General features: G+C 36.4%; 1 protein-coding gene across 2 annotated transcripts in view; it reads right to left on the reverse strand.

The window, feature by feature from the left end:
- Positions 1-3,976: 3,976 nt before the first annotated feature.
- The window catches only part of LOC114707468 (UDP-glucuronosyltransferase 2A3-like), a 31,099-nt gene continuing 19,825 nt past the window's right edge, over positions 3,977-15,250 (reverse strand). For both annotated transcript variants that reach the window (XM_037209135.1, XM_028890233.2), the window contains exons 2-6: positions 13,425-13,573; positions 9,881-10,012; positions 8,230-8,317; positions 7,618-7,837; positions 3,977-4,663 (exon numbers count right to left, since the gene is read on the reverse strand). In XM_037209135.1, the coding sequence (XP_037065030.1) occupies positions 4,369-4,663; positions 7,618-7,837; positions 8,230-8,317; positions 9,881-10,012; positions 13,425-13,573 (884 nt within the window). In that variant the 3' untranslated portion in view covers positions 3,977-4,368. The remainder of the gene's footprint in view (positions 4,664-7,617; positions 7,838-8,229; positions 8,318-9,880; positions 10,013-13,424; positions 13,574-15,250) is intronic.

A 15,250-nucleotide genomic window follows, 5' to 3' on the forward strand; every position in this document is an offset into this window, starting at 1 on the left:
CTTAAGACAGGGTTTCTCTCAATAGCCCTGGTTGTCCTAGAATTCACTCTGTAGCCCAGGCTGGCCTCACAGTGATCTGCCTGCTTCTGCCTACTGAGTGCTGGGATTAAAGGCATGTACCACCACCTCCATACAAGGGTATAGCTTCTAACTTGACTAGGAAACACAGTCAAAGCAAACTCCCTTTTCCTCTGGCTCCACCCATTGTTCAGCAATGTTCTGAGTCTTAGATAAGGAGTTAGTTGTTTTGTAGATATACCTATTGGAACTGGGCTCCATAACTCTGCATTTTGATTGATTGTGGTTTTTCTAATGCCCTAGGCTTTTTAAACTAAAAGTACCCTTTTGAAAATTTTACTGATAAATGATGTGTGTACATCATTTTCATCTAGCCTGCTTCCCATCCTGTTCCTCCTATAACCTTCCAACTCTTTCTAAAATTTATGACTTCTTATACCTTAAATATTGTTAAATATATATTTATTTATATATGTACAAATATGTATATATAAATACAACCTGCTGAGTTAATTTCATTTTGCTCATGTGTGCTTGTATTTATGGATGATCACTTGGCTTCACAGTAATATTGTAGTTAATTTTAATATTGTTTTCAGGTCCAGCCTTGCTAATTTTTATTTTTAAAAGTCTATTTACAATCACTGTCATTACACTACCTAAATTTTTAGGTCATTTGTGGAATTATATTAAACTCTTTAGATTTTTCATTATAATTAAGTGTATAGTAATTTAAAATGCATAATAAATTTATATTTTCTTATTATCACCAAAGTGGGGTATATGTCAAGGAGGCAAAGTTGGATAAATGTATGCAGATTAATAAATTTAGTTCATTTTAGCAACAGAATGAAGAGTAAAGACCTATGGTCATATCAAAAATAATTCATAGACATTTTCATAAACTCCATGTAAAAAATTTCAGAAAAGTAAATATAGAAGAAGTACACATTCATGTGTTTGAGACTATATATGACAAATGTACATTCTACATCATACTGAATGAATAAAGCTAAACATGTTTCCTCGAAGAGCATGAATAAGGCAAGGATCTCCCTGTTCACCACTCTTATTCCATATAAAATGGACAAAGTCATGTGCTGAACAATAAGGTACTGAAAGTAATAAAGGGCATCCAACTGGGAAGAGAGACATTTAAATTATTCTTATGTAGTAGTATATAGATTCCAGGTAATGAAACAAAGCTACAATCTTTAATTAGTAACATTATATCATTTTGACAGACTAGGTTACATAAACATTTTTAAAGTCAGATATTTTTAGCTCCATGTTTCAAACCATAATCCTCACCTCTACTTAATTTGTGCCTCTGGGGAGGCAAAACACAATGGCTTCAGAATCATGCATTTGAGACAACATACCTCATGGTATACAAAATAGAGTAGGGTGTCAATATGGAAGATATAATAAATAAATAAACCCTAAAGACCAGTATCATTTACTTACTCCTTTCCCCAGCCTAAAGTTTCCAGAATCCCTCCAAAGAGCATCACCATCTGGGAACAAGTGATTCCACATGAACCTGGTATAGACACCTCATATTTAGCTTGTAATGATTAATTAGCAATGCTATTATTTATCTATATGTCAGAAAATACAGGTATTGTCTCAATAGGAACTTGTGTTTTAACAGATTCTACTCATATCCTCAAACAATGTAGTTGGTTAGTAAATAAAGTTTGGAAATTGGCTATCAGCATATTGAAATTTAAATGTCTGTATTTCTTCAAATAAAATACTCCAAATAAAACACTCTAAAGTGATGAAAAACTAAAAGTGTGACACCCCAACCTGTGTAACTACAAGAACTTATGGGGGAAGTGTTTCAAGGCATTGATCTGGTTTCTTAGTTAGGTTTTCTATTGCTGTTTTTAAATACCACGACCGAAAAGGAAGTTGGGGAGAAAGGGATTATTTGTCTTTCACTTCCATATATATCACTGTTCATCATCGAAAGTAGTCAGGACACGAATTCAAACAGGGCAGGAACCTGGAGGTAGGAGCTGACTCAGAGGCCATGAACAGGTGCTGCTTACTGGCTTTCTTCCCATGATTTGCTCAGCGGCTGTGTTCCATTGAACCCAGGACCACCAGCACAGGGGTTGCTCCACTTACAATGGACTGGGCCCTCTCCATCAATCACTAATTAAGAAAATGACCTACAGACTTGTCTATAGGTCAATTTTAAGGAAGCATTTCCTTAATTGAGGTTCCCTCCTCTCAGATGACTCTAGCTTGTGTCAATTTTACATAAAACTAGCCAGCACACCTGGAAGGTGTATTTATGAGTATGAATCTGACAAATAGCAGAGAAAGCAAGAGTGTATAATTTAAAACTTCCTCCAAAAAAAAAAAAAAGGTTTTGTACAAGAAAAAGAACAGGAGCACAGAGGAAAGCTGCAGAATGCAAGATCTGCAGCTGAGAGCCAGAAAGCAATTGATTTGCAGTCTGTAAGCATCTGTGGTTATTTAAGTGAGCCAAGGTCATCTGGTATGACCTCAAGGAATTAAATCAGGCTGGTTGGAAGGGCCACAGCACAACCGAGACTGTGATACTTTATTGAGAGAAATCAGACTTTTTATACTTTTAATAGGAACATAGAATAGTGGTAATTGCCAGAATCAGTACAATTGTGGTTGCCAGGATACATTGAAGTTTGCAAGGCATAGAGGGTATGTAAGATTAATGTCTAAGGCCAATTGTCCTGTCAAGTCTTCATGTTTCATTTATTACTAAAGGAACATACAGAGAAACACAAAGTGGCCTGAACACTTCACAGCCTGAAGGAGTACATTGATCTCTCAGGAGCTGGAAAGCACATTGTGCCCCAGAGATCATGGAATCTTACCTGAACAACTTATGGAGCATGCCTCTCAAGGATAAAAGCAGTCATCAGTTTCACCCAGTTACAAACCCTGTGATCTATAACAGAGACCTGTCTATAAGTTAGATTGGTTCAATAGTGGCACAAATGTTATGGGACTAACCAACCACTCTTTAAATGGATATAAAGCCTACTCCATGAGATGGATCCAATACCTGGCACTAATAAAGTGACCAAGAATCTGAAATTAGATAGGTCATGGGACTAGTAGAAATCTTACTACTTTTATTCTAATAAAGGAATGTAGCAACAAAATGACTCCTAATGACTTAGAGCTATACCTGTAGATTAATGCCTCTCTCAACTTGTATCAGAAAAGCTTATTCTAGCAGTAGATGGTAAGTAACACAGAGACTCACAACTGGACACTGTGCAGAGAGTGAGAGACTTTGGAGCACTGAGTCCAAAAAGGTGATATCTTTATCAAACCCCTCCCCATAAGGTTCAGGGACCAATAAGGAAAAGGAGGAGGAAAGACTATAAGAGTCAAAGTGACTCCAAGGAGACAGTGTTTTGCATGCACAACAGGACAGTGTGAGCTCACAGAGAATGTGACAGCATGCATGAGACTTGCTCACGTTCAGACCAAAAAATTCCAAGAACCAAGTGGAAATGGAAACAATCCCACCCCTACCCAAGAAGCTATTGTGATTGATATCTGCTGGTAGAGGAAAAGTAAGTCCTTCAACCGTTTCACTGGGTATATCAACTACACTACAGGTCAGGCCCCATACACAGGAGTAGTCGGCCAATAGAAGCATCTGCATTTTGTTTTGGTTTTTCATGTGCTTTTTGAATTTTGCTTCATTGATTTTCTTTCTTTCCTTCTTCCTTTCTTCTTTCATTCATATCTTTTGATTTTAATTTTTGTTCTTTTTCCTTTTTTTATTTTTGAGAGAGAAAAAAATGAATTTGGTTGAGGTGTGAGATTTTGAGGATCTGGGAGGAATTGAGGAAGGGAAAACGTAATCAAAATATGTTGCATGAAAAAATTCTTTTAAATAAAAAAATAGATTTTCAAAAAAACATAAAAAAATTCATACTCTAACTGCTGAAGAAATAGAAAAGTTCATTTTTTATTAGAAAAGTATCTTCTCATAACACACTAAATTCCTGTGGTCATTCTTAAATAATATGATAGGCTTGTGACATTGATCCTTACATACATCAATTACATACTGCTAGTCATCACTTCATAGCTATAGAACATGTTTGGAATTAACAGTTTCCATATCTGAGGACAGTAAGCAGATGATAAGACTGCCTACAAGATAATAACAGAAAAGGGTGAACATATGCAATAAACCTAAACATTTATCATGATGTTTCATCAGAAATAGAAGAACAGGATATTAGAAAATAGTATAAAAGCAGATGAATGCATGCTCCTTGTGGCTAGAACTAATACAACTGTTACTCAGAACATCCTCAAACCTAGAAAGACCTAGTTCTTTTTTTTCCTGTTCCCTCTTTTCTTCTTTTCTGACATACAAAGTTTTCGACAAGTAAACAAGCAACATTTAGTGATGATAAATGCCAGAGTTGCAACACAGACCAGCAGGAACCCAATCACATCCATCGAGTGGTACTGAAACCAGTTGAGGTCATGCGTTGCCACACGAAGGTGCTTGGCTCCTTTGTGGCGCATGACAAACTCAATCCAGAAGACGGCTCGGTCTAGGGGCTTCATGGGCTGTTCATGGTGAATTCTTGATAGCCTCATGGCATTTTCTTTATAACTAAAAGTTAAACACACACAAACTGTTTTATTGATTGCTTATGAAACATCCTATACATTATGTAAGTTGTCAGTCATATGTAAGTTGAGGAAATGCTTAATACTTTCTTGAACTTCATTGATTTCAGAGGTTGTCAGAAGTTTAAAGAAAAAGTTGTGTAAGCAATCTGTTCTTAAGAAGATGTGGTCATATATAGACATAGAAAAAGTGTAGGATCCAGTATTAAATTTTTAGTCTTACCTTTCTGAAAGAATTGTAATGCCATAGGAACTATAGTGTCTAAGACTATTTCCAGATAAAGACAGGGGGCATCCACATGTATGTGTGGCCAATAGAATCTAGGTTGTTCATGTTATAGATACAGGGAACAGGCAGACAATAATTTTAGAATTCTGAGATCTTTCGTTCCCTCATGCACATTTAAATACCTCTGATCCAAAAGACAATGTCTCTCTGTCAGCAATGTGTGACTGGATACAAAAACCACTGTCATTTAAGAATGACATATACAAGTACAAGGATTTGGATGTTGTGTAGGAAACAAAAATAGCTTCCTAAAATCATATATCTAAGTCTATTTGGCACGAAAATATTTAAGAGTTCAGTTTTAATCATTTCTGAAACAACCCATTGCAGGGATCTATATATTTAAAAGGTTTCCCGATACTGAGTCAGAATTATTCTGTCTCATGTTGGTTCTATTTGGTTTCATTTCATTGGTAGCAATGTGGTTTGCGGATAGTTGCTTCAGGACTGCTGGACTTCACTAGAGTTGGGGAAGAGGTCATGTGATCACCAGGCTCATGGAATGCAGTGGGTGCACTGGCCACAGCAGGGGACTACTTGTATGTCTTCTTCTTTGTTCATTGTGAAAAAGAAAACAGAACAAACAAAACAAAAAAATGCCTTGTGTTTTTTATTTCACTGAACCACAAATAAAGTCAAAATATAGTTTCACAGGGTCATGCAGCTGAATTTTAGGCTAACTAGACTGGTGATAAAATACTAATATTTGCAAATTCGTTTTTTCCAACAAGATTTTCTGCTTAGAGGTTAAATTTCAAATTTACATATGTTTGGTAGAAAATATTGTGACTAAATTTTTTTTTACATCCCATTTTTATAAGCAGGGCAGGAAAATAAAGGACCTAGTTCACTAATTTAATTCACATTTTAGTCACTAAATGTTTAGGCGCAAATCTGTTAAAATATCCTGAATAATTAACATATAACTACCATTAACTACCTATAACTACCATTTATATGTAAAGTAGAGTGTACCCTCTTCTTCTCCTTTTTAAATTTTTGTGTGGGGAAGTGAACACGAGTGGGTGGCACCTGCACACGTAGAGGTCAGAGGACAATCACTAGGTGTCAGTCTTCAAATTCTACCTTGTCTAAGACAGGGACTGTGGTGTACTACTGTGCACACCAACTCAGCTGGTCTGCTGTGGGGGATTCTCCTGCCTCTCAAATGAGAAATTTGGCTCAAGAAGCCCAGGGATTACAGACAAAAGCTAGAACACTGGGGATCTGAACTCAGTCCTCCCACTTCACAGCAAGAGCTTACACAGACAGAGCTCCCTGGCCCGCTTCCTGTCGAAATTCTTAGTTGTTTTATAGAATCAGATAATGGAATAAAAACACTCTTGCCTGTGTTCCCAGGCAATCTTAGAAATACTATTTGGCTTAGTGTTAATATGAAGTTATTTTAAGTTAAATATCATTTTAGCATATATATATATATATATATATACATAAATACACACACATATATACATATATATGTATATATATGAGATTTCTAAAAGTATTTATATGCTCTCTATATATGAACATTCTAAAAGTATTTATAATTATTTTAAGTTAAATACTATTTTAATATATATGTATATACTATATATATATGATTTTTCTAAAGGTACATATTATATATACATATATGTATATATGTGATCTTTCTAAATATACACATATATATGAACTTTCTGGGAGTATTTATGATTCTTTTTTGCATCACTAGTTTTAAAATTAATACCAAAATGTAATAAATATTCTGTGTATTAGTGTTTAAAAGAATCATAAAATGTACCCACTCTGGTAGTTAATAAAAATGAATCAAATTATCACCAACTAAAAACTAAGAGTCTAATGTATCACACATCTATGTTAACATTTACACAAATTAGTAGCTTGTCCTAAGAAATATTGGTATTTTTTTTAAAGTTTTTAAAATTCATTTTATATACCAACCACAGATTCCCCTCTCATCCTGCCTCCCACCCTCCACCTCTCCCCTCACCCCTCATCCCCTTATCCAAAAGGTTAAGTTCTCCCATGGAGGGACAACTAAGCCTGGTACATTCAGTTGAGGCAGGACCAAGCCCCTCCCTGCTTTATCAGGGGTGAGCAAGGTGTCCAACCATAGGTAATGGGATCCAAAACGCCAGCTCATGTACCAGGGATAGATCTTGATCACACTGCCCTTCTTAACCCTAAGGTTATATCCTGAAATATATTTCATGAATTGCCTAAATATTATGACATACTTACTCAGAAATAATTATTACATAATTGTAATGTTCAATAACACTATATATTGTTATTTTTGAAAAACATAATATTGAGAATATTATTTGTTCTATCTTATATTTAATGATTGTGTCTAAGTGCTTTTATATTTATTTCTTAAATGAAAACTACAAGTGAATTTGTATATTCATAATATATTTTGCAAATGTATTGATTGGTACAATCTTCAAAGCAATAATTACCCCAGTCTCAGGAGCTAACTTTAGTAGATAAATGAGAAAAGCATTTTTTTCTTTTGTATATGTTTTATGTTATCCTGTTGGAAAATAAGACAATAATACGATATGAAACATAGGAAATTTTACAGAATGATGGCAGGGCTCACCAGTGGCTGGCAGGCCTCAACAAACCGTCATACTTACGAAGGCTCATTAATGACGGCTCTCAAGGCCTTGAGTAAATCTGTACTTGTCAGGGTGTTGAAATTTACTTTTAGGGCTGCTCCTTTGGCCTGCATGTGAGCGATGTTGTCCGGCTGATCAGCGAATATGGGGACTCCCACCATAGGGATGCCGTGGTAAATGGCTTCATAGAGCCCATTTGTTCCACCGTGCGTGATGAAAGCTCTGGTTTTAGGATGTCCTGTTTGAGGGACAGAGTGACAGGTTGCTATGGATTTCAAACCATCATATTGGCACAAAAGTGCATAGTGTGAGTCACTGAAGAAGGAAACACAACCTACAAAGACTGGGGACATGAGACCTTTCTTCCCTAAAAGTAACCCCTTCTTCGATGACTGAGAAGGTATCACTGGAGTCATGAGATCTGATGGAGTCCTGAAGACTAATGAGAATCTTATCTGAGGATACTCTTTTGTAACCCAAGGCAGAACAAAAACAAAAACATCCCCTAACTTCATGCTAGTTATTTAATTATGCTTGTCTCTAAAGTGAAAGTACGATGTGAAAATTTAAATTATTCAATGTTATCAACTGATTTGATGGTTTTCTGACTGCATCACCCCAAGGTCTTACCAAGTAGATCATTCTGGGGAATCCAACTAAAAAGCCGTGTATTGGATCCTAATGTGGCTGGTTTCTTGCCCGAGTATCTCCACAAAACCTGTTAAAGACAATGCTGTGACTTTGCAGGCTGAAAACACACAATGAGGATATGGTATGGCCACGATGTTATTTAGGACAAAGGTAGCCTATTTATTAGGTGATCCTTTAGAAGGGAGTATATTTCTGGCAGCTTGTAAAAATTAAGAGATGGAGTAGACCTGTTCATAACAGCTTCTATGAATAGTCTAGTATGGAACAAGAATTTAAATGAAAAACTACTTTACTAAATCAGAATATTGGGTTCAACACTACTATAAATGTGAATGCCACACACATTTATTTCACATGATCTATTGATCCTAATCTTCATGTTCAAAATGTGATGTTTGCTTTTTCCAAAAATATAACTAGGTTTAGTGTTTGTGGTAAATTTCTCTACTATAAATATTTGATGACTTTTTTTTCCTCTTCTCATCCCCTTCCTTACTTGACTCTGCCTCTCAGCTTCTCTTTTTGTTTCTCCTTCTGTCCTTTCCTCTTTGTTTCTCTCTCTCTCTCTCTCTCTCTCTCTCTCTCTCTCTCTCTCTCTCTCTCTCTCTCTCTCTCTCTGTGTGTGTGTGTATGTGTGCCACTTTCTCTGTTCCTAGACTAGATTGAGTTGTTTGGCTAAAAATTTAACATTTTGTTACATAGTTCTTCCTGCAGAGAGAATGAGAAAATTTCATGTAACTAAAAGGTAGACTGTAGACATAAACACAAGCTTTTAGAAGCGTAGTTAGCATGCTTCATACAATTTTATATACTTTGTCTAGCATATAAATATAAAGCTATATAGAGAATGCAAATGTAGGATTCTATCTATTAAGTGTATAAATTTATTAAGTACAAATTGAAAAATTAATACTCTTTTCTATTACAAATTAGAAATTAAAATTCTTTGACTGTACTTTGAAAGTACAGACTCTTCGATTTAAGAAGAATTAGTAACTTAAGGTGTCTACTTGTAGATGAAGTACACTTTGGTAAAGTCCTAATAAAACCTATAGTCTTTTTTATGCCTGGTTTCCATCTGCTCTGTGTGTAACCTTTCCCATCTTGGGGGACACTTTGCTAAATCATGAACTGGAGTTTTTGCCAGCATCCAATGCAGGCCATGGGATTTCAAATGGTCTTGGATCTTCCTCATTGAGGTTTTGTGCCTAATTTTATTGTTACTTACTATACTGTGTTCACTTGCTGTCCCTGGGAGACCTGCTCTTATTTTGAAGAGAAATGCAGGAGGAATAGATCTGGGCAAGAGCAGAGTTTTGGAGTGGAAATGGGAACATTGGAGGGAAGGGAAATTGCAGTGGAATGTAAAGTATGAGAGAGGAATAAAAGGAAAAAAGAAGGTGAAAAACTACAAAAGCATGTTTTCCCATAGTCGTGCTGTCAGTAGGCAAATGATCAAGTGTATCTGCAAATACCACTCATATGTTCGATCAATATTTACAGAAAGCTAGGGTCAGTTGTGGTCCTTGAGTGACCAGACTGAGCTTCCATCTTCAAAGAAACCTGCCAGCTGTGCTCTCCAGTCAGTCCTGACCTGCTCTGCTCCCCAGGATCAAGTGCATGCACCAACCTTCTGAGGAATCTGGGCAAGTGCCGAGGCAATGAGATTGGCCTTTTCTTCTGTCAGGTTTTTGACCATCGAACCCAGAGAAAACACCACAACACCATGTTCCCCCGAGCTCTGGACAAATTCTTCCATTTCCTGAAAGTATAACATTCTTTCCATTAAAAAACCCACCACGCCCCACCACAGGGGTTCATACCCTTCACCCCAGTACTCTAGAGGTAGAGGAAGACAGATCTCTGTGAGTTCAAGGACAGCCCAGTTTACATAGTGAGTTCCAGGTCACTCTGGACTACATAGTAAGACCTGTCTCAAAAGCAGACAGAATTATAAGGGGAAAAGGACAGAAATTAGTAAAACTGTCAGAGAAATTCTTAGACCAATTCTGTCATATAACTTGTAAGACTCATAGTCTTTTAAAGAGGAAACACCTCTGAAACATACATAAAATAAATGCAGTAAAAGCATGATCCTAAATCAAAACAGAAGGGAATAGCAGCTCTTGACAGCTTATCTCCCACTAAGTGGAATTGTTGCTTTCAAAATTTAACACTCCTAAAACCATTGAGCTGTTTGCAAAACTGGGGCATTATACCACGGAAGCAAGGCTAGGATTTTAGTATTATTATGTCTGTTACATAAAAAAAAAATTGTTAGATTGATCCACCTTCTTTCTTTACTGTTAGACAAACAATCAAGGCTACGTTTATTCATATATTGTCTTCACTACTTCATAAAACCAAGAAGAAATCTGTTTTGGTGGGATTTTTATAGTTACACCCTTAAGAAGAACATAGTGAGTAATTTACTGCTATAATCATAGTGACATTTGTGGACAATGCTTATTGTCTCCCTGATGGATTATATCCCACCTAATTCTGACAATAATTATACCAATTGGAGCCTTACAGTCAAAGTAAAAGGATACTTTACAAATAAGCTTCTCTAAACGTTCACATTTTAAAAAATTTGCTCCGCAAAGAATGAAACTGAGCTCTTCACAGGATAACATGTAAATGCTAATGTTTAGACATAAATCCTGTGTTCTTTGTGGCCAAAAAAAAAAATTTACAATGAATGGATGGAAGTAGACTGCTATTTTCAGCTCACATTAAGATTTTTAAGAATTTTCACTATATTTTTGTTAAGTAGTTTTTGTTTTAGAGACAGTCTTATTATGCATCACAGCCTGGACTAAAACTCAAGATTCCCCTTCCTGCAACTCTCAAGTGATGAGATTAATGTGGGTCTTGAGTGGTACACTAATTTCATTGTTTTAACTTATTCCCAAATGTATATTTATATTACAACACACACACACACACACACACACACACACACACACACACAAGCATGCTGTGGGATGGTCTGTATGTCAAATTGCTCTGACTGGTCAATAAATAAAACACTGATTGGCCACTGGCCAGACAGGAAGTATAGGTGGGACTAACAGAGAAGAAAATTGAGAGAACAGGAAGGCAGAGGGAGACACTGCCAGCCGCTGTCATGACAAGCAGCATGTGAAGACGCCTATAAACCACGAGCCACGTGGCAAGGTATAGATTTATAGAAATGGATGAATTTAAGATGTAAGAACTAGATAGCTAGAAGCCTGAGCCATTAGGCCAAACAGTTTAAATAATATAAGTGTCTGTGTGTTTATTTTATAAGTGGGCTGTCAGACAGCTGGATTTGGCGACCCGGAGAGAGAAATTCTCCAGCTACACAAGCACACACATAGAAATACACCATTGACAGACAGACATACACACATACTCATACATAGGCACTTACATAGAAACACACATTGACAGACAAACACACACACACACACATAAACGCATGCGCGCGCGCACCACCTGAATGACATTAAACTCTTACTTGAGTGAGCTTCATCTGCTGTGGGATGGTCTGTATGTCAAATTGCTCTGATTGGTCAATAAATAAAACACTGATTGGCCAGTGACCAGGCAGGAAGTAGGTGGGACAAGGAGAGAGAAGAATTCCAGGAAGCGGAAGGCTGAGGCAGAGAGAAACTGCTAGCTGCCACCATGACAAGCCACATGTGAAGACACCGGTAAGCAACAAGCCACGTGGCAAGGTATAGATTTATAGAAATGGATTAATTTAAGGTATAAGAACAGTTAACAAGAAGCCTGCCACGACCATACAGTTTGTAAATAATATAAGTCTCTGTGTTTACTTGTTTGGGTCTAAGCGGCGGTGGGACTGGCGGGTGACAAAGATTTGTCCTGACTGTGGGCAAGGCAGGAAAACTCTAGCTACACTCATCTTATTATTATTCTGTATTTCCAAAAAGATGAGAACCATGACTGACATTTACTTGGTCAAAGTCTATTTTGTTAGACAACCTGAACTTGGAATGAAGGAACCCCTCCCTCCTATGAAATATGTCTAAGCAGTTTTGTGGAGTTTTGTATATGCAGGAACTCTAAGAAGTTAAATCTAACAGTGTGGTATGGAGTTTACCTAGCAAGCAATTTTTTATTTTTTAACTATTGATTCATTGAATTTTATACAGCAATATTCAGTTAAGCTGACAGCTACAACATAAGAAAAGCATATTCAGAACACTAAAATGAAAGTTTACCATTAAATACACCCTGTATAGCCTAAACAGGAATACAGACCTCCTCAGGAAACACCATTTAATTTGTAGTCTTCTGAAAGTTCTGTGCTTGAGGGCTTACAAATCAAATTACTTCACGTTTGTCTCCCCCTCTCTACTGATACAGTTTTCCTAATGTGTTTACCTATGATCTTCTATTATTTCTCAGTGATTTTTGTTTCAACATTTCTGACATTCACTTTTTATTTATAAGATTTAAGATGTGATATGTAATTTTCTTTTTACTTCAAAAACTCTTGACTTCATATTCATAAAGGCCCTACATACCACTTGAATCTAACTTTTTTATTACTTTTACTTGATGCTGATTAATCTCAATTTACACAAATTGGCCATTTTTTTAGATTTTTCAAAAGCTTTCTTCAGTTGAAATAATAAATCTTTGGTTCTTTACCATATGTAATTGAAAGGCAAGCCTATCACTGTCAACTCTGGCTAATTTTTCCTACCAATGATTACTACATAACTAAATGTCAGCACACCAATTAATGCCTAAGATTAATTAATTAATTAATCAGGTCTGAGATGCCCTGGTTCTGAGATGGCCTTTAATGTATACCTTCTCTGACTCATTAAATCCTAAAATATTTGCCAAGATTTTTCATGAAGACATCTTTCTCTATTAAGCTGTTGTGCAAAAATCTGGTTCACAGCTCTGTCAGGCACATGAAGACGACCAAAGGAAGTCTCCTTAATGATCTCTGGGGCTCTTTTTTCATTACTCACTGCAGTATACACAATACAGACATACAGACAATTTTAATACATCATTCAAATTTTATTCTTAATCCTAAATTCTTTAGTAAAGTTTGAAAAATCCAGCAAGTTTCCTCAAAGAGTAACCGTGGTGAGGGAAGTCAATTACCCTGGTACGGGGAAATTACTTCATCACAGACTTACCTTAGGTAATGGCTTGGCAGGTTTACAGTGCAACCCTCCCACAAACTCAAAATTTGGTAAATATGGACGAGGGTATTCAAAATCCCAATATGTCCGGATTAGCCAAATGTCAGCTTTACCAATGGTCTCACAGAACGTGGTGGGTCTTCCTTGAAAACATACAGAAAGTTGAGTGAGTGGACTTCAGCAGTGAGGTTTGCTGAGAAAACAAAACAAAACAAAACAAAACTGCACCATAGGGAGGCAGAAGAGTTGGTGCAGAGGTCAACAGCTCTTGCTGCTTTTGCAGAGAACCTGCGTTAGGTTCCCAGCACCTAAATGGCAGCTCATAAGCATCTGTATCTTTAGTTGCAAATGATCTGATGTCATCTTATGGTTTCTACAGGCATCAGACACACAAGTGACACACAGACATGCATGCAGTCAAACACTAATACACAGAAAGAATATAGTATACAAATGTCCCACATTTCCACATAAATTATTAAGAAAAAAACTTCCAATCCTCTAGTTTGCTTATCATGACTATATGTTTAAAGGAAGGGAGGAAGGGCTGTGTGAAGAGAAGAAGTGAGGAGCTGGGAGTAACTGTAATTTCATAATAATAAATCAGTGATGATATAAATACAGCTGCAATGACTGATAAATTTCACAATCATTTGTTCTCTAAAATTTCATGACTGAAGATCGGTTACCTCCATTTTAAACCTTCTCTCACCTCTCAGTGGTAAAAAATGATTGATAAATACACACTCAGTACAATCTTCACTTTGAGATGAGACATACAGATGTAGGTATCCACAATATCACACATTTAACCTTATTGTTAAGTGATTTTTTTTTTTAAAGAAACAATAGTCTCTACGAATTTGAAAGGACATGGCTTTTTAATGAGATGGCTTTTAATTCAAAGACACCTTAGAGGTAACTTGTGTTTATGGCTAGATGGCTGACTGATTGACACAGACAAGTGGACATCTTAGTAGGTGTCAGTCACTGGTCTTTCAGATGAAAAGGATATTTACCAAGTTGATATTCATACGCAACTTTTCTAAGCTATCCAGATAATAAGTCCTGTCTGATGGTAAGTGAGAAAAATTAATGCATACAAATCTTCACCAATTTTGTACAGAAAGTAATGCTTATGTTCTCAGCTCATCTTTTAATTGCTTCAGCCTAGCTTACCTGTAATCTTGTGCCACTTTGTGGATGAGGGCAAAGAAAAAGATGCCAAACAATGACAGATTCAGTTCTTTGATAGTTGGATAACTAAGAAGCACAGCTTGCTTTTTTAATGTATTTATGGGCCTTTCCATTAGAGAGAAATAAACTCTTTGTTACTGTATGGCACTATAATTTTGCCTCCTTTAGGTTATATTGTAGAGTCAGTTGTTTCACATTGAGAATTTACAGTAACTCAAACCAGAGTAATGTCAGTGGATAATGTAAATTTGTAACCCAAATTTGACAAGTATTTTGAGGTTAAACCCACAGGAATTCTTTTTGGATTGCTTGTGTGATGAGAAAAAAAATAAGAGTCAGAGGTATGATTAATCTGGTTAAAATACAAATAACTAGAAACCAAGAGAATAGAACCATTACCAGCAAACAAATTGTAAACACAAGTTTAGCATTAGAGTCAGTGATTGGAAGACGAGAGAGTGGCAGAAAGATATGAAATGAGCATATGGCCTGCCAAGCATGCCAACTGTGGATGTTTGGAGTTGAAACTCAGGCACCGTCTGTGTGTTCATCACAGGAGTAATAGTTCCACATTGTTGCTTCTATAGAAAGATCTAGCTCTACCAAGACATCTGCCACTCTCC

This window comes from Peromyscus leucopus, chromosome 10, assembly GCF_004664715.2.
Source record: "Peromyscus leucopus breed LL Stock chromosome 10, UCI_PerLeu_2.1, whole genome shotgun sequence".
NCBI lineage: Eukaryota > Metazoa > Chordata > Mammalia > Rodentia > Cricetidae > Peromyscus > Peromyscus leucopus.